We start from the raw sequence: 27,437 nt of genomic DNA, 5'->3' as shown, positions 1-27,437 counted from the left end.
GCCAAGAAGAAAATTAATGAATACAGAGGTATTTTATATAAGCTTTTCAAATGGTCTCATTTATTTTCATTCATCTACTAACAATAATTGGAACTTGTCGCCATCTGCTGGAATGGAAAGTGACACTTTTAAGAATGTCGAAATAATAATTAATGTCTTAATATTTCAATATTATGCTAGCTTTTTTAAGTTTATATAACACTCATTTCATGTTTAATTTTGGCCATGATAAAATAATCCGCATTTTTTCAAAAACGCCAAACGGAACCTTCAATTTAAAGCCTCAACGCCATCCGTGCTCCTATATACTGCGCATCCGGGTCAGAGCTGCAGGTTGCTCGACGCTGATTGGCTGGTTTTGGTTTGTTGTTAAATGTGATTGGCTGAAGCGCAACACGCCTGTCAGCGTGTGTCGTCAGTGTCTGGTAAACAGAGGAACGAAAGGTCAGAAATGAACATTGTTTTATTCGTAAAAGCATTTGGTTTGAAGCATTGTGGTGTGGACGCTTTGTGTGTGAGTGTTATCGAAAACAAAATGAACCGAGCACTGGTATTGTCCAGAAGCCCTTAAATGTGTTATGCTAAATGTATCTGGAAGTTAGCAAACTTTAGTGGAAACGCAATGTAACGTAGGTGGTGATGATGTGAGATGTAAGCGGTTTTAATAACTTTTACTTGTATATCTTAATGTTAATAATAAAGGTATCATAAATGACACGGAGTAATTATTAATATGTGGTCTGTTTGATAACATCTCTCACATGCAGAGACGTTACAAGATTGAGGTAACTTAGAGTTGGTTTTAAATGCTCCCAATTGGAATTAGTCTTCAGTATTATAATTTCAGAAAAGTTATTTTCTAATACTGAATGATGAAATCATATTAGCACCTAATGACTATCAAAGTACGCGAGAAGGCTGTAGCAACGTTGTCGTGTGACATTCAGCAACCGTGAGACAATGTTCATACTACATGTATTAATGTTTTGTTTGTCCTGGCAGTTTATCAGCACTGCCTAGAATACAGGATAAGCAGTAATAATTTTCCAGCATTGCCTAATGTTAAATATTGGTCATTCTTTTTTCCCTTTTAATTTAACAACTGCATGTTAAAATGCCACACAAATGAACATAATCAAACTTTTTAAAATATATATTTCACAATTAGTACACACAGTACACATCTAATTATAAGCAAAAAGTTTAAAATAAAGTTTAGATTATATTAAATAATTAACTTTATATAATTAAACTCAAAGGGTAGGCTAAATTAAAATGTAAATTGAGAAGGTAAACAAACAAGAGAAGTAAACATTCATTCATTCATTCATTCATTCATTCATTCATTCATTCATTCATTCATTTTCTCTTCGGCTTAGTCCTTATATTAATCCACAGCTGAATGAACCGCCAAATTATCCAGCATGACATGCATTTATATAACTTTTTAGACAACGCAATATAAATGTTTTAGCTTTTAGTGTGTTCTTGTAAGTTTCAATGTTTTAACTAAGATTTGGTGGAATAACCCTAAATGAAAAAATACTCATTAACAAATACTCATAGTCATTTGTAGTTAACACTGTAGTGTTTTTGAACTATACTGTAGTTAAGCACTTGAAGTAATCCGCTGTGGTAGTTCTATAGAATGGTAGTTCTATGGTTATGCAATAACTATACTAATATAAACGAATTACCCAATAACTTATTTATTTAACTTTAGTTTTTTTTACCTTTACTTTTCTTAACTATATAAATTGTACAATAAACTTAAGTTTACTGTAGTAAACACTAAAGTATACCACAGTGTTAATACATTTTATCAGTTCACTATAGTTTATACCACAGTATGATGCAGAGTTCATTAACAAATTGTTGTAAATACTATAATAGGTACAGTAATATACACGTTACTGTAGTATATTACACAGTATACGGTATGCAACCTGCAGTCACTACTTTATTTTTTCTTATCTATAAGGATTAGAAAAATCAGTCCTGCGATTCCTGTCTAATCAAAACGCACAAAGAAAGTAAATCCCATCACACTACCTCAAGACAAGGCGCTTTATGAATACAGGAAACCATTTGGACGCATTAAAAAAGTCCAAGAAAATGTCCAAAATCTTTAGATGCAATGACTGAGAGACTCTAAACGCTGCATGTCACTGATGAGATGAAGAAGACTGGTTACTGTATGATGACTGAAAATGCCAAATGGCCTAAAATAAAACATAAACGCACTCCAGAATGTTACGTTTGCACATCCCTTCACAAATTGCATCCTTTCCAAATTATCAATCTTTCACAGCATAATACTCGCTACTCTCAGTCATTTTACAGTTCTATTAAAATGTCTTTATACTGTATAGTAATTTTTACAACAGATACTTTCACTCTACATGCAATACATTTTTAGGCAAGTAATGGTACTTTAATCTAAGTACTCCTTTCACCACTGATAGTATATTACACTACAGTATATATTTACTATATATTACTATAGTATTCTTTACGTGGACCCTGATTTTTAATCACAACAAATAAAAATGTTTGCTATTATTGCTGTTATTCTGTAATGTGATTGTGTGTGTGTGTGCAAATGCGCTTTTATTTGTTAGTAGAAATGTATAGGATTATGGTCTGTTGTTGATACTTGAGACATAATAAAACTATAGACAGTAACTATAATAAAATAACACTATAGAATGTGATTTTATCACAATTGCATTTACATTTAGTCATTTAGCCGACGCTTTTATCCAAAGCGACTTATAATACTTGCATGAGCTGCAAAAGGTAATTTTGACAGGCACAAAAATAGCTTATCTTTTTGTGTATTGCTTCATTGTACATAAATGTTCAGAGTAAACAAATATTGAAAAATTGCTAGGGTAATGAAGTTCTTTAGGTTACACTTTATAATAAGATCCCAATTGTAAACTTTAGTCAATGTATTTTTAAAATACTGAACTATATTATTTATTAGCTCCATTAAATAAAGCAGTAGGACCTGTTTATTAAGTTAAAACTAAATTTAATAATCTAAATAAATATCATTTTTTAAAGGCAAATAAAAAATATTTTAAATCTTTATTATTTAATTATTATTATTAATAATAATAGTAATACCACTACTGCTAATTATAATGCAAATGGTATTTATTTGAAAATTGAATGCAGATTGGAGCTTTTAGCTTTACTGCTAGTGTTAAGAACCAATAATCTTACACATAATTAGGACATCTTCAATCAAAACTTGTTATAGGCTTTCAAATCAAATGTTTGTGTGAAAGTAAAGAACCTATTAAATCAAGTATAAGTGCCTTAAACATCACTTGCAAATATGGCTTATATATTTGTTTATTCTTAAAAATCCATTTGAAAAGTTTAAATAATAAATAGTTGTTGCAATTTTTTTTGAAGTGCCCACAATAACAAAATAATTACATTATTAAATTTCAGCACATGTAGGGTCGATATGTAACTTTTTTCACTGTAAAAACCAACTTCTTGTCTGTTTTTTATAGATATCCATGAGTAACTAAAGCCACTCTCATCTACCCGATGCCTACATAACAACATGTTGACTGCACAGAAGGCATGCATCTCTTTGACAGCAAGACGTCTGCTGGGAGCGTCTATATCGTCGACTCTTGATCCCCAGCAGCGCACAAGACAGTTCAGCACTGCTGTCCCACTCCGAGATGAAGTGAAGATCCATGAGGCCTGGGCTGCTCTAGCCAAAAAGCAGCTAAAAGGCAAAAACCCAGAGGATCTGATCTGGAAGACCCCTGAAGGCATCTCTATTAAACCTGTATATACTCAGACGGACACTGCCAAGGCTCCCGATGAGCTGCCTGGAGTCTTTCCCTTTACCCGGGGGCCATATCCAACCATGTACACCTACAGGCCCTGGACTATCAGGCAATATGCTGGATTCAGCACTGTGGAAGAAAGCAACAAGTTTTACAGGGATAATATTAAAGGTATTACATTACAACACACAGTTGAAGAATTATTAGCCCCTCTTTGAATTGTTTTTTTCTTTTTAAAATATTTTCCAAATGATGTTTAACAGAGCAAGGAAAGTTTCACAGTGTCTGATATTTTTTTTCTTTCAAAATTATTAGCCCCTTTAAGCTATATTTGTTTTTTGATTGGCTACAGAAAAAGCCATTGTTATACAATAACTTGCCTAATTACCCTAACCTGCCTAGTTAACCTACTGTAATTAACCTAGTTGAGTCTTTAAATGTCACTTTAAGCTGTATAGAAGTGTCTTGAGAAATATCTAGTCAAATATTATTTACTGTCATCATGGCAAAGATAAAATAAATTTATTTTAATAGAGATGAGTTATTAAAACTATTATGTTTAGAAATGTGTTAAAAGCATCTTCTCTCCGTTAAACAGAAATTGAAGAAAAAAATAAACGGGGGCTAATAATTCTGACTTCAACTCTATATATGTTAAATAATGAATAGACTCAATTATAAAAATGTAAAATTTAACTAATTGTACAGTTATTATTGTTTTTATTGAGATAAATATTTTTTTATTATATATTAAGTGTATTTAAAAGTATATATTGCTTCATATGATTATAAAATATTACAGTAACTTAACATCTATTTTAGTAATAGTGTTATTGCTATTATTTGTATTATATTCATATTTTATTCAACATAAGTACTTTTAAGAGGATTAGAACTAAATATTTTTAATCTTACTTATTACTTACTAATATATATATATATATATATATATATATATATATATATATATATATATATATATATATATATATATATATATATATATATATATATATATATATATGGAAGAACAAAATGGAACAGTTGAAAAAGTATCTAAAAGATATATAAGCTATATTTGATATTATAGAATTATTTGTATAGATTTTCTAAATAAATTAAATAATTCTAAGTAGAACAAGACTAAAGGTTTTTCATCTAACATTAAATTTATTGATAAACAATGTAAAATAATAAAACTCTTTTTTACAATAAAATATCATATTTTAACATAAAAAGTTATTGTTTTTATTATGAAATACTGTTATTTAAATCATGCTATTATTTTATATATATTACATATATAATTTATATATCATCAGGGTTATTATAGAAACCAAAGGAAAATGATAAAATTATTTAAAGTAACAAAAATATTTTAATGTTCAATAAAATCAATCAAAATCTTGCATTTAATTTATTTTAGCCAGCTGTCTATGAAATTGTTACAAATTGTATTTGTATTAAAATAAATCAAACTAAAACAATGAAAAATAAAAATGTATAAATTTTATAAAACATTTATTAAAAACTGTCTAGATAATAAAATACAAAACATTGACTGAAAAACAACAAAATCACAAAAACTTTGAAATCAACATGTAAATCAGAACATAAAATAAGATCTGCTTAAATATAATATTTAAAGGTGTCAATGAAAACGAAAATGACAATGACGACACTAAAATACATGTAAAGTGACCTGTTACCATCCCAGGAGAATTGTTAATGACATATTAGTTCATTATTTACTGTTCAGCAGTTCAGTTGACAAAAAAGTCAGAATTATTCAGCCTCCTATGATTTTTTTTTTCTTTTATAAATATTTTCCAAATGATGTTTAACAGAGCAAGGAATTTTTCCCTGTAATTCCAATAATATTTTTTTCTTCTGGAGAAAGTTTTGTTTGTTTTATTTCAGTTCGAATAAAAGCAGTTTTTAATTTTCTTGAAACCATTTAAGGTCAATATTACTAGCCCTCTTAAGCAATATTATTATTTTTTTGATTGTCTACAGACCAAATCACTGCTATATACAATGACTTGCCTAATTATTTCAATTTGCCTAATTAACCTAGTTTAGCCAAATAGCACTTTAAGCTGAATACTAGCATCTTGAAAAATATATAGCAAAATGTTATTTACTGTCATCATGACAAAGATAAAATAAATCAGTTATTAGAAATGAGTTATTAAAACTATTATGTTTAGAAATGTGTTGAAAACAATCGTACTAATCTTAAAATATAAAGTGGGGCTAACAATTCAGGAGGGCTTATGATTCTGACTTCAACCGTACATAATAAAAGTCTGCTTTCTTTTTTGCAGCGGGCCAGCAGGGTCTGTCTGTGGCTTTTGACCTCGCAACGCACAGAGGTTACGACTCTGACAATCCCAGAGTTCATGGCGATGTGGGTATGGCGGGTGTAGCCATCGACACCGTAGAGGACACCAAACTCCTGTTCGACGGCATCCCACTGGAGAAGATGTCCGTATCGATGACAATGAACGGAGCCGTCATTCCCATTCTAGCCATGTTCATCGTGACTGGAGAAGAGCAAGGTGTGCCGAAGGAGAAGCTGACGGGCACCATCCAGAATGACATCCTCAAAGAGTTCATGGTGCGAAACACATACATCTTCCCTCCAGAGCCCTCAATGCACGCCATCGCAGATATCTTCGCCTACACTTCAAAGGTGATGACTTTTTTGCAATTCATTGTCTTATAGTGAAAATCTGACCCAAGGGTAGGGCTTCACGATATTGAAAAAATCGGACATTGTGATATTTCATATTTCTGCGATCATATATATATATATTGCGATATGAATATAATTTCATATTTGGAAAGTTTTCATTCATTTAGAGAAATCAGGATGATCAAGAGAGTCTTAACAGTAATTAGGTAGAGAAATTTAACAATCAAACGTAAAATAACATGTTTATAATTGGATAAATTATTAATAAAATAACACACATTGCGATATTGATGCTTAAACAATATATTGTGCGGCCCTACCCAAGGGGATAGAATACAAAGGAGGTGTGGGCATCATAGAGTGTGTATGTGAAGTGTCAGCTCAAAATACCACCAAAATAATGGTTTATACCTCTTTGAAACTGTCCGTTTTAGGCTTCCAAATTGTGTTGTTTTGGTTACTTTCACTTTAAATTCAAATGAAATTCCCCTAATGGTTTGCTTTAGCTAGTTGTTTTAAACTCAAAAGATTTGGTTTTATTTGAATTCCTGATAGCCCTCTGGGCAGGCACTCTTTTTATTGGTAGCCCAAATATAAAATTTAAGTAGGCCAAATAGAAAATGCATAGTTTTTTTTAAATAAAAAATACGTACATTTGCTTAATCAAAAATATATAATAGCATTTTTTATAGGCTATATATTTATTTTTTTAAATAACCAAAATTGTCTTATTTAACTTTTTACAGTTTTTATTTAATTATTATTTTTATTTAATTAACCAAACAAATAAACATTGTTTTTTTTTTTTTTTTTTTTTTTTTTTGCAGCTATAAAAACTTTCCTAAATACACACTCTGTATGTGCATTTATGTACAGTTGAAGTCAGAATTATTAGCCCTCCTTTGATTTTTTTTTTTTTTTTTTTTTTTTTAAATATTTCCCAAATTATGTTTAACAGAGCAAGGAAATTTTTACAGTGTTTCCTATAATAATGTTTGTTCTGGAGAAAGGCTTATTTGTTTTATTCCGGCTAGAATAAAAGCAGTTTTTAATTTTTCGAAAAACATTTTAAGGTCAACATTATTGGTCCCTTTAAGCTATATTTTTTTGATAGTCTACAGAAAAAATCATCGTTATACAATAACTTGCCTAATTACCCTAACCTGCCTAGTTAACTTAAGTAACCTAGTTAAGCCTTTAAATGTCTCTTTAAACTGTATAGAAGTGTCTTGAAAAATATCTAGTCAAATATTATTTACTGTCATCATGGCAAAGATAAAATAAATCCGTCATTAGAAATGAGTTATTAAAACTATTATGATTAGAAATGTTGAAAAAAATCTTTCATTTAAACAGAAATTGTTCTAAAATTATTTTAATAATTAATAATTATTAATAATTAATAAATAAGTAATAATCCAGGGGGGCTAATAATTCTGACTTCAACTGTATATAAATGTTTATCTTAATGTGTCTTCACAAAATCCCATTATCACAATAAAATACATTTTTAAAACATAATTGAGTGGAAAAAATAATAGCCTAATAATGTAGTAGCATAGTAGCCTGTGTGTGGCAGCATTGCGTCATCTTGAATGATTGGGCCTAACTGGTCTCGGAATACATAAAATGAGCCCTTTTTGTTTTTGTTTTCTGGCGATTTTTTTTGTTATTCGAAATTTAAAAAAAAATGAAGTTCAAATAGTTTTTAAAATTTTGATTATCCTTTTTTTACCATAAAAAAGAAAACACCTCATATTTCAATTTACGTTTTTGATTAAAAAAAAAAAGATAATCAAAAAACAACTTTTTTTTCAATATCTGTTTCCTTAATGAACATCCAATGACCAAAATATACACGGACCTATTTCAGTACAGAACAAGCGATTAAACTGACAGAAACACTGCATTATTTCGGAGGTAGTTGATTATATGGACCCTTTTCACAAGATTGTTATGATGCGTTTTTTTTATTTTTATTTTTTTAAAAAAGTATGAACATTTATATGCATTTATGTATGTTATATCATTGTTGCGTTAAATTACAAAAAACGATTCACCGCCTATGTGAGGCATTTGTAATGCAGAGTCTATGGGGCTGAAAGTAAATTTGATGTTGTTCTCTCCTCTGGCTGCCGTTATCAGTCTCACACTATTTTCCCCTCTTTTTCTGAAAGCAGAAAGCAAAGTCTTGATAACAACATCATGGCATTTTCTTGTAAAAATGAAAATGTTGTCTTTGTGTTTTAACAAAAGAAAGAAATTTAATTTCGAGAAGATCACAAGCTTATGATTGCTAGCGGCTGGATCTGTATAATCCAATTCTCAATGCACTAATCAGATGACTCCTAAGCTACTACAAATACCTTGGGTTACGTACCACTGCTATCTTCGTTTTAGAGAGTCCCCCTATCCACCCCTACTCCTCCCTCTTCCTAAATGGGTGACATGGTGGCCCAGTGCTTAGCACTGTTGCCTTACAACAAGAATGTCTCTGGTTCCAGGCTTTACCAAACCAGTAGACGTTTCTGTGCGGAGTTTGCACTTTCTCCCTGTGCTCAAGTTGGGTTTCGCCCGGGTTTCCCGGTTTCCTCCCACCGTCCAAAAACATGCAACTTAGGTTAATTGGTAACACTTTACAATAAGGTTCATTAGTTAATGCATTTACTAACATGAACTAATCATGAACAACACATGTACAGCATTTATTAATCATAATTGAACAGTTACTAATGCATTATTAACATCCAAGTCCATGCTTGTTAACATTAGTTAATGCACCATGACTTAACATGAACTAACAATGAACTACTGTATTTTCATTAACTAACGTTAACTAACATGAACAAATACAGTAGATGTATTGTTCATTGTTTGTTCATGTTAGTAAATGCATTAATTAACATTAACTAATGAACCTTATTGTACAGTGTGACCGGTTAATTGACTAATCCAAATCGGCACTATAGACATGCTCCTAGTAAGTACTTATCTCTTAAGAGCAATCACTATCTGTTCATTAGTTACTACAGCAGGGGAGTTCTCGAGATCTACCTGAGCTCAAACTCCCCTCTCGCCTTGCAACGGGAGGGAGCTCCGGGCTCGAGGATCTTATGAGCTCAGGGCGGTCTCCCGGGACAGCATGCCAAAGTAGCTTATAATTAATCATCAGCTAAGTGTGAACTCTTGAAACAGATTTTAAACAAGCATTGAGTTCTATTCTGAACTTTGTATAAAAAGGTACATCTTTACTTTTGACAAAATTAGATAAATTTACTCAACACAATGAATTTTCTTTTTTCAGAATATGCCCAAGTTTAATTCTATTTCCATCAGTGGATACCACATACAGGAAGCTGGTGCTGATGCCATCCTGGAGTTGGCTTACACGATTGCCAATGGACTGGAGTACTGCAGGACTGGACTAAAGGCTGGACTCACTATTGATGAATTTGCACCCAGGTTAGCTTAGAAATTCAGTACATTTCTGCATAAAAATAATAGTACATTCTATTTTAAACAATTTATTACACCATGAATATAAAATAATTGTTATATTTAAAGTAATGCACTGTTATAGCTATATTATTCATTCGTTAATATTTGTTAATACTTTCATTGATCATTTTTCAAATAATTAATTAAAAGTATTTAATTCTTCTTAAAATAAATATACAAATCGAATTATTTTCAATTCAATTCAATTAAAAAAACTTGCCTTATCCCCAAAAGGGTTAGAAAATTGTCTTCAGACAGATGCTCACATTTCCAGTAATAACGCAGAGTCGCACAGCTAAAATGTTTCCTAAAGGTTTCATCATATACAGTATGTGAAACGGGCTGTTTTGTGTCATCTCTGTTTAGATTGTCTTTCTTCTGGGGCATCGGGATGAACTTTTATATGGAAATAGCGAAGCTGAGAGCAGCACGACGTCTGTGGGCGACACTCATCAAAGAGAAGTTTCAGCCGAAGAACTCCAAATCCCTCCTGCTGAGAACTCACTGTCAGACATCTGGATGGTCCCTTACTGAGCAGGTACCCTGAACGCAAATCCACAGCCAGCTGGTGAACGGCTCATTAAACAAACTGTGAACAGAAAAAAAAAACATGTCTTATATATGATATATGTGTTAATTATTTTGTCAGTTGCTTGTCTTTCATTTCAATAATGGTATACTTAGTAGCTAAGCAATTTTTAAAATGGATCCCAGGGCATGTTGGCCTATTCGGAAATGAACAAGCAGACAAACCTGCCAAAACAGCCCTAACAGAGAAAATAAGAGTGCAAAATCCCACCTTCAGATTTAAAACTATTAATAAAATGCTATATTTAAAAAAAATGACAAGCAGAATAGGATCTGTGCACTTTCAGAAATATGTAATGTAATGTGTATTTATATAGCGCATTTATTGTGTATGGCCATACACCCAAAGCGCTTCACAATCATGAGGGGGGTCTCTCCACACTACCACCAGTGTGCAGCATCCACTTGGATGATGCGACGGCAGCCACAGGACAACGGCGCCAGTGCGCTCACCACACACCAGCTATAGGTGGAGTGGAGAGACAGTGATCGAGCCAATTCGGTGGAAGGGGATGATTGGGAGGCCATGATCGTAAAGGCTCTTTCACGAGAAGTGCCATGGGATTTTTAATGACCGCAGAGAGTCACTTTTACTGGGGCATTAGGACTCACACAGACCACGCCCCCTGCTGGCCTCACTAACACCACTTCCAACAGCAACCTAGTGTTCCCTAGTAGTCTCCCATCCAGGTACTAACCAGGCTCAGCCCTGCTTAGCTTCAGTGAGTAACCGGTCTTGGGCTGCAGGGTGATATGGCTGTGGCATTTAAATAAAGGTACAGCAGCTGTTACTGGGGTGGTACCTTTTCAAAAGGGTACACTTTTGTATTACAGGTGGACATTAGTACCTTTAGGCAATAGCGGTTCTAGTTTAAATGGAGCCCTGGTTGAAACACCCCACATACACCCCGAATATGGACAAAACGAGTATTGGGATTATTAAAAATATTGATATTTATTATAAATAAAATTATTATTAATATTATTTCATACAATTATTAATCTAAATAAAAAATAGAAAACAATCCTAATGGTAACTGGAAAACAATGTAAAGACAAAACTAGAGTAATATGCTAAGATCACTTTTATTATATTTTGCATGATTATTAATTATGACAGTTAGATAAAATACAAAAAAATATATGTTTTGTAAAATAATCTGTTCATCCTAGACCCAACTCAAGGGGGGTTCACTCTAATACAAGTTTTATTTATGGAGAAAATTGTGTATATTCCATACAAATTATAAAGCTGATCTGTCCGTTCTTGTCACATGACTTGCAATGCTCTTGAAGCATTCATTCAACTGGGAAATAACAAACTCTAAAAGACGCACTATTCGAACAGCCCCTAAAAGGCCACCGTCATTTGCGATCTCCAGCAGTTGATCTTCATGCACAGACATGCTGGATTCACCCTATTTGTTGACAAATGGTTTGCAGATCTGTACCTCGGCGCTACATGGGTCCTTTGCTGGGCCTTTTTCCCTTTAGCAAAGAAACTTTCCAAAAACATCTGTTTCTTACTCCTTTTGCTGCTTGTGAGTTAAATTTGGGCTCTCAAATGTCCAAGATGTAAGCTAGAGAATGGGGTAATTTTTCAAAATAAAAGATTTTTCAAAATAAAAGATTGATCCAAGATTGATGAAAGATGGTGGTTGAGGAGCACTGCCATATCGGACACTCAAGACTCACTCTTGGACATCTACTCAAAAGAAAAGTGCCGCCAAAGTGTCAATATTGCAACAAATAATCAAAGTGTTTTAAATGTATACCTTTGGAATGCCTTGTTTTAATCTTATCTGACAATGATTTTTATCTGGAGAGATATTTTTAAATTTGAATACTTCAAAAATGGTAAAAAAAAATGTATCAAAAGTTTTATGTATTGATTATTACTGCTGAATGTCTTTTTCATTTTTATAATTGTATTATTATAGAAAAGTGATATTTCTAAAATGTATTAAATTTGATATAATAAATTCAAATCTCTCTCTTGGTAGCCACACCCATGTGAAATGCTATCGGTTCAAAACAGGCTGTATTGTAAAATTTCCCTGAACTCAAATATGTTAAGCTCTGCTTAAACTGTGTGATTTTAGCCATGAATTGGTCGTCTAAAACAAAATTGGGAAATTCTAAAAGAAGACCTGAAATCCTATGTTAAAATCTGTAATCTTTTAGGGTTGGATTGACATGTTTACCGACAGACGCCCTGTCTGCATGTTTCAGTTGAAATTAAATCACAGATTAACCAAAGCTGCACGTTTCAAGGCACTTAAAGTCCACGTGAACCAGAAGTTGCTGAGACTTTTATTTCAGTATGTTGATTTACTTGCAATGAAACAAAATATTGTGTTGGGGGCGGGGCTTTCTTTTTGCACATCATTGCCATGTAGCTAACTAAGAGGGGCGTGGTTGAGAATATTATGGCTGGAGCATCAAACTGACATCAACAGAGAAGAACAGCCACTCCAAACATGAAAGCAAAATAGTCAAAATTTGATTGAAGATTACTTAAACAACTTTTAGGAACCAAATACTTAAAAGAAATTATGCTTTAATAAAACAACCACTGTAAAATTTGATTTCACACAGACTTCAAGAATAACTTTAAACATAAATTAAATTCTGATTGAATTTGCTCTTCAGGACCCTTACAACAACGTGATCCGTACCGTAATCGAGGCCATGGCTGCTGTGTTTGGAGGCACTCAGTCTTTGCACACCAATTCTTTTGACGAAGCTCTGGGTTTGCCCACGGTCAAGAGCGCCCGCATCGCCCGCAATACCCAGATCATCATCCAGGAGGAGTCAGGCATCCCAAAGGTGGCTGATCCCTGGGGTGGATCCTACATGATGGAGGCTCTCACCAATGACGTCTACAACTCGGCCCTCAAGGTTCGTAGGAAAAAAAAATAATAATGAAATTATATATATATATATATATATATATATATATATATATTAGGGATGTGCGGAGCAGCCGGTATTTGTATTTGTATTTGTTGAGGGGGGAAAAGTATTTGTATTTGTATTTGTATTCGAGTAAAATTCAAAATGGCGCAAAAATATATATTTTTTCTATTACACTTCTAATTTACGTTATAGTGAAAGTATTGTTTAATTATACCCATTATATAAATTATAGATATGCCATATTGGCTGTTGTTTTTGAACATGTGACAAGAAATGTCATTGAAAAGAAAATAACATAGAAGCCATTATCTCATCCATGGTTAAACCAACAACTAATAAAATACCATTGTGAATATTATGAACCCCACCACCACCGTTCTTGACACTGAATAGACGGAATAAAAACAAATAATACTTCAAAAAACTGTTCTTTTTCTGAAAGAACTTCTTTCCAATGCACAGAATTCCAAAAACTAAAATTAACAAAATAAATCTAAATAAAACCCTGCCTGGGAGATCTGGCAGAACAAAAGTATTCTATATAATACTAAAAGATACAGCCCTGCTATTGTCATCTGCCTGCCACAAAACAGACACAAAGTTTGTTTGTTTGTTTTTTTTATGTTTGAAACTGACTTGCTGGGGCAGAATGTGGCTGTGTTGATGGTTTGGTGCTTGTGGAGGATTTAGCAGAACATAGCTGTGCTGATTGAGGGGATTGATGCTTGTGGGGGGTTCACAGACAGTATCAGGAGAGGATGCTTTTAGTGCATGTGATAATACATTACATAGAAGGTTGCGCGGTCGCACAGTGAGTAGCACTGTCGCCTTACAGCAAGAAGGTTGCTGGTTCGAGCCCCGACTGGGTTCTCCCCATGTTGGCGTGGGTTTCCTCCGGGTGCTCCTGTTTCCCCCACAGTCCAAACACTTGCAATACAGGGGAATTGGGTAAGCTAAATTGTCCCTATTGTATGTGTGTGAAAGAGAGTGTATGGATGTTTCCCAGTGCTGGGTAGCAGCTGGAAGGGCGGCCACTGCATAAAACATATGCTGGATAAATTGGTGGTTCATTCCACTGTGGCAACCCCAGATTGATAAAGGGATTTAGCCGAAAAGAAATGAATGAATGATTATGGATAGAAGATGTTGACAGATGTTTAATATCTCTGCCTCTGCTGATTTCACTTTTGTAAACATTATACCGTATCACTTTGTTTTATCTGCAGCAGCACTGACTGTAAAATGCTTCCACACAGAACCTGAAGGTTTTTTTTTCTTTTGACTGGTGGAGGACTAAGAAATGGCTTAGCAGCAGTCTTTTTCACTCTTTTTCTGGGTGCCCAAATGTATTTGAGGAGTTTCAAGTTAATAAAAAGTGACGGGAAGCTATGCTAAGGTTAACTAGCCTATAGCATATATCTTGCTGTCTGCAAAAGACAGTAATGTAGACGTACCATATAACTCCCATAAGTGCATACTATTCGACACAACTGCAAAAGCATCGTTTTAACCTTTATAAACGAACGTTAACGTTACTCTGGCAACAGTCTATTTCTAAATTACCGCGCTAACAGAGCTAACGTTGCGTAAACAGAGCACCCGGTTGCAGACGTAAAAAATGCAGCGTAATAGAAAATCCCGATTAAAATTCGCTACAAGTTTATAAACTGCATCTGGAACCCAATTAAGGTACAAAAATCTATTTAACAAAAATAGTAATGCAGTGAAGTATTTTTTTCGCTCAGCTGAGCCTTCTGTCTGTTGCTGTGGAGAAGCTTGTGCCAGACACCCTGTTATCTCCGCCCCGCCCTCCGACATGCCGACTGAGCGTCTCTCTCTCTCTCTCTCTCTCTCTCTCTCTCTCTCTCTCTCCCACTCACTCACTCACTTACGCGGGCATGCACTGTGGTCTCATGAGGAAACGCTGCTTTTTGATATAGTGTTTTTCTTGCTCCCGAATACAAATAATTTTTCAAGTATTTGTTCGAATCAAGTATTCGTAAAAACACGCTATTCGTGCCTTTCCGAATACCGTATTCAGGTTCGGCTCCACCCTTAATATATATATAAATATATATATATATATATATATATATATATATATATATATATATATATATATATATAAAATCCTAAATGCAATAAGGTGCATTTCTGTCAAGTTCTGTCAAGCTATTGTATTGGTAACCTAATAACCAACAGTAAACAAGGCAAGTGTATCAGAGGCCAGCCAGTAGGTGCTGTGCAGGTAAACCTCATTCCTCTGACCTCTAAAGGTGCTCTATCGACAGACGCTAGAGGCTATGCTCTTTAGCCTCCTTGGTAGAGCAACCGACTCCCAGGTGGAACGTCGCCGACTTGATACCAGCTCGGAACAGGTTGGGTGGCGTGCGACTGGCGGGGTTACACAAGCATAATGGAGACAGCTGATTGGTCACATTGGTGTAATGTTCGCGACGTCAGAGTTTATTGGCAAATGTGTTTCCATCTTTCATTTATGCACATTAACCCTTTTTTCACAATTCCAGTAACACCTTATGTTTGTGTTAAACTTTTCACAAATTAAGAGATTTTTATGAGATATTTAGCATTTCTACCTAGCTAGTGGCGAAAAATGTATTTAGTTACAGTATTTGTCAACAATTTTTGTTTTTCCCGTCATATGTCCGCATAATGAAAAACGCACTTGACTTAATGTAATAAATCTGAATTTGCGGTTCAAAAAGTTGATTTAAAGCACGTGATGTAATGATTGTTTATTTGATTCTGGACTCATTATTTGAATGTGAATTATATAATTACAGAATTATTATTTTGTGATTTTTTTATTTATTTTATTTTTTAATATTATTTTAAATAAAACTAATACAATTTATTAAGACTTATACAAATACATATTAATCATTTCTTTAATGAATGAATGAATTAATGAATAGTTAAATCTTAAAAATTAATTTAAAAATAATCCGTATTCTGTATATTTACTGTAATCTGTATTATTCTGTAGTATTAAAGCTGGCTGCATGAATAAATTATTTAACCTAGATATGTTTTATCCATTATATTTAATTAATTAATAATAATAATAGTAATAATGACAACAGCATTTTCATTTACATCTCATAAAACAAAATAATTCTTGGATTTAGAAATAAGTACAAAAATAATAAAATAAAAAAAAAACGTAAAAAATGTAATTTTCTGGCAGCTGGGGCTCCAGAAAATTACCGTAACAAAAGGAAAAAAGACTGTCAGAATAAAAAAATGTAGATAATCTGTAAAAAAACAGTAATTTCTTGTTCCCTAATTAAAAGTTATTACTGTCATTTTACAGATTTTAACTGTAATTACAATTACGGGAATATGCTGAAGCATACTAATAGGACTTTTAATTTGCCAGTAACCTGGGTTAATCGTTTCCTGTGATTTGAATGCCAATGCAAATTCGATCCGTTTAAGGTCCGTTTTCTTTACAAATCAGTGATCTCCAATGGCTGAGTAATATCCGATATAAAGTGGGTCTCAGATTGTACAAGAAGCACTGCATTAAATTACATTTTCCCCCGCCATGTCTTTATAATATGAGCATTTATTTTACCCCAGTATATTCAATAGAGCTTCTGCGCCTGACTGCCGATTCTGACAGGCGCGTGCGAGTAAATGGATATTGCAATTACACAGAATATTATTGTCATTTTACAAATTATTACTGTAAATATAAAATTTCTTAATGTAATTATACAGATAATTAATTTGATTATAAGGATAATTACTGTAAATATGCAGGTTATTAATGTAATTATACAGATTCATTTATTAAATTATACATGAAATCTCTAAATATTCCATTAATTTTTCTACTTTTAACATACCTTTAAAACTAGAAAAAAAAAAGTTTAAAGAACGATTAAAAAAAAGGTTAGGTACAAATAATTGCTGTTGTCATAAAACACTGTAAATATAACTATAAACTATAAAATAGTTTTCACAAATATTTTAAGGATATGTAGGTTAAAAATTTTTAAATTAAATCAATTTTCTTGAGAAAATACAAAACTGTTATCAATTTTTTTTATTTCTTTTTTTACAAGTAACGCATTTGGTCATTATTTAACAACAAAAAACAAGGTTAGTGTCGTGAGGACGCCTGCACAACAAAGCTGAGGATCAAATAGCAGTTTAATAACACAATCATCTTGTAATTAAAGGTTGAAACAGGAACAAACTGATGCATACAGATAATCCTAAAGGCGGCAAACAAAATTACAAAGTAAAAAATCAGTCCACAATGATCTTCTGGCTGTGTGTGTAATCAGTTACAATTAGGAACCCAGGTGTGTAAGGTGCATGCTGGGAGTTGTAGTTCGTTAAAGTAACGTTTGTAGTTTTCCAGCGATCCTCTGCCACAAGATCACAGGTGATCGTCACAATTCGCATAGCACCATTGTTAGAGTAGTAAAACAAACATTTCATAGTTTACAGTACATGCATTATATGCATTCTACAAACATTAAGCTATTGTTTTTTATTTTTTTAACCTCATGGTATAATCTTCAATAAAAACAATTTGACAGAATTTTTGTTTCCCTATTTTTACAGGAATAACCTGTAAATATTAATGTGAAATTATGTGTTACTCTCTAAAAATACATGAAATTTCCATTAAAAAGCAGAAAAATAAAGTAATGCCAAATTACAAGCAATAACTGTATATTTAGTGTTAGAATTTTTTTTTATTACAGAGCATATCTCTAAAACAACAGGCATTTCACTCTATAATGAAAAAACTGAAAAATTCTGTAAAAAAATACAGACAATTACCTGTAAAATAACGTTTATTTTTTAAAGTGTAGTTGCTTTTTAAAAAAGGCCCTTTCAGACCTGCTTTAATGCGCTGTGACATTCTGAATTTGGCTAGCAGAAAATGTAATATTTATGAAATATTTTCATGACTTCTGTTTGTTCTTTAGTTTATCACAGAGATTGAGGACATGGGAGGTATGGCTCGTGCTGTAGCCGAAGGAATTCCCAAACTGCGCATCGAGGAGTGCGCTGCCCGAAGACAAGCACGCATTGATTCAGGTACAAAATCTAGCACACACACACGCCTGTTCATATACACATGGCCGAATCCATGATTACAGTCCAGGACACATGACAGGCCCCATTTAACTGTGAAGCACTTGTTATGAAACCTCCATGAACAGAGGAACTGACCCCTGTCAGTCACATGCATTAAAAACATGCATATGAACTCAAATGGAAATATTAAGCTTGCTTGAAAAAGCAGTTAGAGTACAACTACAATCTTCTAAAAAGGAAAAAATTTGGCCTACAAATGTTGTTGGCCTACATATTATCAAACTTTTATTTAGCACAGATGCATTAAATGGATCAGAAATTAATGCAATAATATATCTAATACAATTAATTATTGTTAACGAAAAGAAATATACCTATTAAAGATTAATTATGGTAATAATTCAAATATAAATCAGGGTACAATATTAGTACGCGCCTCACAAATCTCTGTTTTAAATTTATATTTTCTATAGGAATCTTTATAATATTTTATTTGTGCATATACATTAGATTAGTCAGTACTGAAGCCAAATCTGGAGCTAATCTGACAAAATAATGACAACTGTCCGGAAATTAGTACACCTACATTTTTATGTGTTTTTTATAACAGATGTAAATTAGCTTTATAGCTAACTCTGGCACAACATGTCATGTTGTACATTGTCCCTGTATAAATAAATAAAGTAAATAAAATATGTTAGGGAAAAATCTTTAAAAATTTATTATTTTTAAAACAAGAAAATTCAAGAGAAACAAAAAAAATCTATAAGATTTTTATCCCACATGATTTTAATTGTATTATTTTTCTATTTCTAAAGATGTTTGGTGAGTTTAATTTGTTTAAATGCACTAAAACATATTACCTATATATTTTTTTTTTTACATTTTTTATTTTATATTATAAGCTTGAAACCTAACTTGTATTTAAATATCATTTTCTATATATATACAGTTGAAGTCAGAATTATTAGTCCCCCTGTTCCCCCCCCCCCCCCCCCCCAATTTCTGTTTAACGGAAAGAAGATTTTTTCAACACATTTCTAAACATAATAGTTTTAGTAACTCATCTCTAATCACTGATTTATTTTATCTTTGCCATGATGACAGTAAATAATATTTCACTAGATATTTTTCAAGACGCTTCTATGCAGCTTAAAGTGACATTTAAAGGCTTAACTAGGTTAATTAGGTTAACTGGGCAGGTAAGAGTAATTAGGCAAGTTATTGTAAAACGATAGTTTGTTCTGTAGACATTCGAAAAAAAAAAATCAAGTAACAATCAAAATAAAACAAATAAGACTTTCTCCATAAGAAAAAATATTATCAGACATACTGTGAAAATTTCCTTACTCTGTTAAACATCATTTGCGAAATATTTATGACTTCAGCTATAAATATATTAGTGCTGTCAATCGATTAAAAAGAATTAACCAATTAATCGCACCTTTTTTGGCTATACAAACAATTGCACTCATTGTAAAGTTGTATTGCTGTGAGTTAAGAAAGTTAATTATAAAGTAGAAACAATTTTACTCAGTCCTCTTTTATTCAGTCAGTTGCTAAGACAGTTCAGTCTGTTGACATTATCGGAGGACAATGTGGCCCTTTTCTTTTGAATGATGCGAGCACTCTTACATATCTGACATATTTGAGGGCTGATGCTGAAAGACAGAGAAATGGGCTGTCTTTGACAGCTCGCAACTTTATGTCATTTTCTGAGTACATGTACATGGTCACCAATACTCTGATTTTCATATGATTAAGATAATACTCTCATTAAGAGTCTACCATGTGAGCAGCGATTTTTGTCTACCTTAAAGGACCACAGAGTCACGAAATGTGGAGGTGTAACATGGTTGTGCTTCTCTTATGCCTAGTTCAGACTGCGTGATTTTAGCCCCGATTTTGGCTCGCCGACAGGTTTTGAGAAATCGCCAACAAATGCCTGAAATCACAGGCAAATCGCTGCTCGTGCACGTGAGTGACAATCACACAGTATGAACTTTCAAAGACGCGATCTGAGAGAATCGCCAATGAGTCGCCGATGCCTGCGAGATATTTGGCGTGCTGAATATCTGGAGCTGTCGGCGATTCAAATCATGCCGTGTGAATTGAGTTTTGACTGAAAATAACATCAGCCATCGCCTACAGCCAATGAGAGAGCAGCATTCACTTGCGTGTGTGTGTGTATACCTGCTGCAGGCCAGCAGGAGGCTGGGGGAGAAGTTAAAAGCTCTCTTTTTCGGTTTATTTGAACCCACGAAATGGAGGAAAAACTAGTGGAGGTTTAACAGGACTCTGGAGCAACCGTGTCTGTTTGACGTTTCATACAGAAAGAAATTAGTTTATTATCAATGTTGAGGAGAAATGGCTAATTCCCTTTAAACCCAGGTGAGCAAACATGTACATGTTCCCATTAAAGGCTTCTTTCTCATTATGTAGTTAATAACAAAAGATATACTACGTGTTTTTGGCTGTGAGACGTAGTTTGGACGAAGTTGTCAGCGATTCTTCCTATAGTAAAGTCATGCAATCTGAAAGTCCCTGTCGCCGATCCATCTTGCAGTGTAAACAAAGCAGCGACGAAAAGCAAGCCCAGATAGTCATGCAGTGTGAAAACATCTGTGACACGACTACTTTGAAAATCATGCAGTCTGAACTCGACATTAATGAGTTATGGGTGTGTTTTAAGCATAACCTGCTTATGCTTAAGATTTGTTTCAAAACTGTTTCTAAATTCAGTTCTAATTTCCAGCAAACGAATAAATGAACAATAACAACGAAGTGTGGCCAAACAACTGAGTTGTATCCAAATACACTACCTATTCTTATGCCCCATATGGGGATGCAGATGTCTCAAAAACCGACAGGAGGACAAATCTAAACTTGTTTAATAAAACAAATATAAATATGCATATAATATATAATACTGCTAATAATAATGACAACAATATACAATTGCAAATTGTCATGAATAAACTGAAAAAAACACCGGAGGTGAGGCATGGAGGCTGTGTTTTTTTATATTTATGTAGAAAATAATATATATATATAAATATATTTGTGTATTGCTGTACATCCTGTGTGTATTAAGCAATTTGTAAGCGTTTGAACTCGCATAGGGGCTTAAGAGCAGCTTTTAGTTGGTGAGTGGTGCGGTCTATTTCAGTTCCTCAAAATAGCAACGTGCCAACAATGCGCCCTAACACACCTACTTTTTAGACCAGCACATCCTTGAGTCCACAAAGTGGCACAAATGGATTTGCTATTTGCACAGCATAGTGCAAGATGTGAAAATTACAGTTGCGTTGGTCTGTAAAAAGCAACAAATCATGCCAAACACACCTTGCGCCTTTTTGAGCCAGGTGTACGATAGTGCCCATAGTATCTAAATATATTAAGGGTTTTTATATTTTCCTATTTTCCAGTTTTTTTATTATTATTATCATGGTTATTATTTTGTTTTTGTATTTGTTGGAAAGAGGCATTAAAGTTTCTTTTGCATCTGTTCCTCTAGTGCAGTTTTGTCATGTCTGTTTCTGAAAGCGTCAATACTACATGTTAGCTTGATAAAAACATTGCAGCCATTACAGGAAGTGATTGATGCACCCGAGAATTGAATCTGAGTGGAAGAACTATATTTACAGAGAGCATTTGAAGTGATGTCTTTTCATTTAAGTAGTAAATAGATTAGGAGCTGTTCACAGGTGAATGGATGTTAAGGAAGATGCCACTTTAGAGTTCTCTCACCTGTCGCGCAGACATGTACTGTAATCGCTCAAGCAAAAAATGGAACTGAACTAGTCCACACGTCCTCTAAATGCTTGTGTCAATGCACTCTTGGCAGATACTTTTCAAAAGCACTGACATGGAAAGCGACGGAAAATCAGCAGCCCCCAGAGAGGTTTTTTGACTGTAGGGTGTGTTTTAGGGAGGAATCCATTCATTTTAGGCTCAGTAGTAGTATTACGCCCTGTGTAGAAAATAATGTCATTTGTTATCTGTGTTGTCAGTCTGACAGGCTCCAGAATTAGATTTCTGAAAATGCAATTGAACACAATTGAATAGAATAAAAGCTGTGTAGAGAAGCACCAACATTTAAGTCTGATTTTAGGCTTTTTGCAACTGTGAATCGATATAGAAGGGAATAAAAATAAAATAATCTAGACATTTCTGAACTACATACATATTTCTCTGCTTGGCTTTAAAACATTTCCATTGGTCTCTGTAATAGAAAATAATTGATTATGATCGTTTAAATATATTTTATAAAATGTTATTTTATATAGTAAATATTGTTCAATACATATTGTATATTGTCATCGTCATGGTTAAAATAGCATTGGTAGTTTTATTTAGTTTTATTAGTATTAATATGTTTGGTTTTAAAATAAGGTTGATTGTTTATTCCATGTAAATAGACTTTGTATACATGATATACATTGCATTTTTGATGTTATGGCAAACATAAACAATTCCAAGTCTGTTACTGTATGTGGGTGGCACAGTGGTTAACACTGTCGCCTTATAGCAAGAAGGTCGCTGGTTTGACTCCTGGCAGGGCCAGTTTGCATTTCTGTGTGGAGTTTGCATGTTCTTTCCGTGTTAATGTGGGTTTCCTCCATGTGCTCCGGTTCCCCCCACAGTCCAAATACATGCAGGATAGATAAATTGGATAATTAAATTGGCTGAAGTATATGAATGTGTGTGTGAATGCCAGAATGTATGAGTGTTTTCCAGTATTGGGTTGCAGATGGAAGGTCATCCGCTACTTAAAATAAATGCTGGAATGGTTGGCGGTTCATTCCGCATGTGGTGACCCTTGATAAATAAGGGACTAAGCCAAAGGAAAATGAATAAATGAAAGTCTATTATGTGATTTTAATGAATTAATTTTAAATTTTTTTAGTCATGGTAAAAAGTGATAAAGTCCCTTGTGAGCATTTTATTGAGAACATTTATCAATAATTATTTTCATTAAAATGTTTAAAATGCGAATGTAGTGTTTTCAATTGTGTGTGTTATTTTTGCTAGGCATAAAAATGCTAGTTGTGTATTTAATCTAGTGGTGGGCCATTATCGGCGAATTTTATCTGGTGTTTAAAATAATATATTGCCATTAATCTATTCTCAAAGTGGAGTTCGGAGCTGGGTCTATTCTACGCAGAATTGTATTCCTGGCCGAATTGCACTGTAGCTGGCGAGAACGAGTCTGATTAATGTTAGCTCCACATCTAACTATCAGGCTCCTGTAAAGTTTATGCATTCAAGTAAAACATACAAATAAAATGCACCGGTTGCGTTTTAAAATGAATTACGGTGATGAAAGTCAAACCGATGAGCCGTCTGACAAAAAAGTTCCCTTCTGAAGCAAATGAGCAGGATGCCCTTTTGGATCTTTCACTTACTTCGAAGACACTATTGACTATGCTTATATAGACATCTGCAATCTAGTTATTAGCCTTAATAGAGAATAATATAATATATAATAATTTAATTTAAAGGTGTTTATGTGAAGTGCTTTCATGTAGGAGTTTACTGTAATTTTGGGCGACTTTAACTGTTTGAACATTTTATTCATGCCCCATGACAAACTGGGGTATTAGATGCAAATAAAGAGTAAGGACTGGTGAGAGTGTTATGGACTTTAATAACACATTGCAAACGGAAAGCAAAAAAAAAAAACTTTCGCATTCAGCTCTGTGTGTGTGTGTGTGTGCGTGCTAGCGTGCGTGCGTGCGTGCGTGCGTGCGTGCGTGCGTGCGTGCGTGCGGTGCTTTACTGACAGCCGCGTGTGGCTCTTGTCGGAAAATATGCCGAAAAGTCCTACATGATGGTGTTTACTGATCGCGGTGTTTACTTCAATATTGCCATTAATATATACATACTCCACATGTCTTAATTCCATTTCCAGTTCAGTTGTGACTTTAGTCAGATTAAGGTAATCAAAAATTAGCTGTTTTGAGCTTATGTAGGCCTACAGTTCAAAATGTATGTTTAACTGAATGAACATTTTGTAAACACAAGTACTTCTTATTGAACATCATTTATTTTCATCACCAATTATCACAGTACAACAGTTTCTCAAGCAGTTTGTGATGCATTTTGGAAACAGGAGATGAGCCCCTGGTCTAATGCGCTACCTGGCTTGAAAAACCCATTCTCAGAGACTTACTTTAGTCATTATTTGGGTAGCACACATATTCTGAATGCCTTCAGCAGACTTCAAATGAGCCATTTTAATCTAGATTAATTCCAAGATTACAGTGAGATTTAATAATTTAATAATTTTATTAGTCCTAGATTTAATACAGAAGACTTTATGGTTTTACAGTACACTCAGTAAGGGGGTTTTAGTAAGATTTTACCATATTATTATTATTATTATTATTTTTTGTTCTTACCATATATTAATTTACTTTATATACTGTTAATGTTTACATTTAAAACTGCTAATATATATATACCGTATATATATATATATATATATATATATATATATATATATATATATATATATATATATATATATATATGCTAATATACATATATGCTAATATATATATGCTAATATATATATATGCTAATATATATATATATATATATATATATATATATATATATATATATATATATTTCAGAAATTTTCCGAACATCTTTTCCGCCACATACAAGAAGGAAATGACAGTGCATGACTTTTAGAAGAAATGGCTTGTTATTGGAGATTATTAGATAAATTAACTCGTTAAAACCTTTTACAAAACCTATTTTTAATTCATGCCATTGTGCATCTGCTGTTTTTGTTGTTTTGAAATCTATTTCTTCTTAGACTTGTGACAGATGGCAGTCGATGTTGTTCAATATCTCTATGCACAGATGTGCGAAGTGCTCTAACCATAGCTCATTTTTTGATATGTAAATAGCCTCACAGCTGCTAACGTTGATTCCTTTTAATTGATCGTGTTCTTGAATGTAACTTGGGAATGTAGAAATTGTGAAGTATGTTAACTGAAACCCAATTCTCTTTCTGTTTGGATTAATGCATTTCCACTTGGGGGCAGTCTTTTTACATATATACATAAACACATACTAGCCGGCCACTTTATTAGATACACCTTGCATTAAAACTATATACACAGTTGAAGTCTATGTGAATTCAGTCTGCTGTGAATTTTTTTTCTTTTTCAGATATTTCCCAAATTTTGTTTAACAGAGCAAGGATTTTTTTTTCACAGTATTTCCTATAATATTTTTTTCTTCTGGAGAAAGTCTTATTTGTTTTATATTGGCTAGAATAAAAGCAGTTTGTAGTTTAAAAAAAAAACTTCCTTTAGGTAGTATAATTCAGAAATATGGCATGAATTATCATCTTTATGCTGATGACATACAATTATTTATTTCTGTTGAGCCAAGAGACACTGCTGCATTGGAAAATTTGTCCAACTGCATGTCCAATATTGTGCAATGGATGACTGCAAATTTTTTAAAGCTGAATAAAGATAAAACAGAAATTCTAATTGTGGGCAAAAAACCTGAGCGAGAGAGGATTGAAGCAGAACTGTGTTCTTTAGGTTTACAATCAAAAAAAGAATTAAAGAACCTGGGTGTTATTTTCGATTGTGATCTTAATTTTAAATCTTATATTAATCAAGTTACAAAAACATGTTTTTATCATTTAAGAAATGTTGCCAAAATTCGTCCTTTCCTATCTTTTGATGATGCCAAGAAATTAATTCATGCTTTTATTTTCTCTCGGCTTGATTATTGCAATGCTATCTATACTGGTCTACCTAAGGGTTCTACAATGAAGTTGCAATTGATACAAAATGCATCAGCCAGAGTTTTAATGAAATGAAAGAAACGAGAGCACATTACACCAGTATTAATAGAATTACACTGGTTGCCTGTGCACCAAAGGATAGATTTTAAGATTCTTTTATTAGTTTTTAAAGCACTACACAATATGACACCTTCCTACATTTTTTGAATCTGAGCACGTTTATTATTATTATTATTATTATTATTTTAAGGTCAATATTATTAGCCTTTAAATGTCACTTTAAGCTGAATACTATCTTGAAAAATATCCAGAAAAATATTATGTACTGTCATCATGGCAAAGATAAAATAAATAAGTTATTAGAAATGAGTTATTAAAACTATTATGTTTAGAAATGTGTTGAAAAATTCTTCTATCTGTGAATCTGAAATTGGGAAAAAAAGATACAGGGAAGCTAATAATTATAATACTTCTGTCTTCACCTGTATATGATCAAAACAAACATAACGTTGTTAAAATCTTTTAAATAATAGCATTACTTTAGTCAAATCATGCTAAAGTTAAGTTTATTTATCAAATATGATGTTTTTTTTCCTCAACCCATCAGTTTTTTTTATGTCTACAGAATTGCTTTCCCTGTATAAAATGACAGAGCTTTCATCATAAAGCTAAGCATTTTAATGCCATCTATCTAAAGGCAGATTATTTGGAGATTTAGAACAATAAATGATACTTGTATGCATTTTAGTATTCTGTGCTAGTCTTATAGATTATTATGGAAGTATAATTCCTTTGTATTCGTTCACCCAATGTCTTTATAAGTAAATCTGAGCTGCTTTATGTTCTATATTCTTCTTATAAATCAGATGGGCCATTAAAATTCTAATGCCTAAAATAATATCTGTTGCATCAAATATACTACAGTATATGCATCTGTTTAGTAGAGAGGTTTAGTAAATAAATGCTACTTGCATAGCCTATTGCTCAAAAAGACTTGAATGCACGTTGCAATACTGTCATATGATGCAGGTCACACACTGAGAAGCGCAGCACC

General features: G+C 33.0%; 1 protein-coding gene across 2 annotated transcripts in view; it reads left to right on the top strand.

Annotated features, from left to right (window-relative positions):
• Positions 1–397: 397 nt before the first annotated feature.
• Positions 398–27,437, top strand: part of mmut (methylmalonyl CoA mutase) — an 88,110-nt gene continuing 61,070 nt past the window's right edge. Inside the window, exons 1-7 of one of the 2 annotated variants that reach the window (XM_021468503.3) lie at positions 398–514; positions 3,531–3,989; positions 6,146–6,513; positions 9,821–9,978; positions 10,381–10,552; positions 13,255–13,503; positions 18,492–18,603. In XM_021468503.3, coding sequence (XP_021324178.1) covers positions 3,584–3,989; positions 6,146–6,513; positions 9,821–9,978; positions 10,381–10,552; positions 13,255–13,503; positions 18,492–18,603 — 1,465 coding nt within the window. In that variant the 5' untranslated portion in view covers positions 398–514; positions 3,531–3,583. 2 annotated transcript variants of the gene reach the window in all.

Source organism: Danio rerio, chromosome 20 (assembly GCF_049306965.1).
Source record: "Danio rerio strain Tuebingen ecotype United States chromosome 20, GRCz12tu, whole genome shotgun sequence".
In the NCBI taxonomy this organism is placed as follows: domain Eukaryota; kingdom Metazoa; phylum Chordata; class Actinopteri; order Cypriniformes; family Danionidae; genus Danio; species Danio rerio.
Note: the sequence above shows the minus strand (reverse complement) of the source record. Positions and strands in the feature narration are given on the sequence as shown.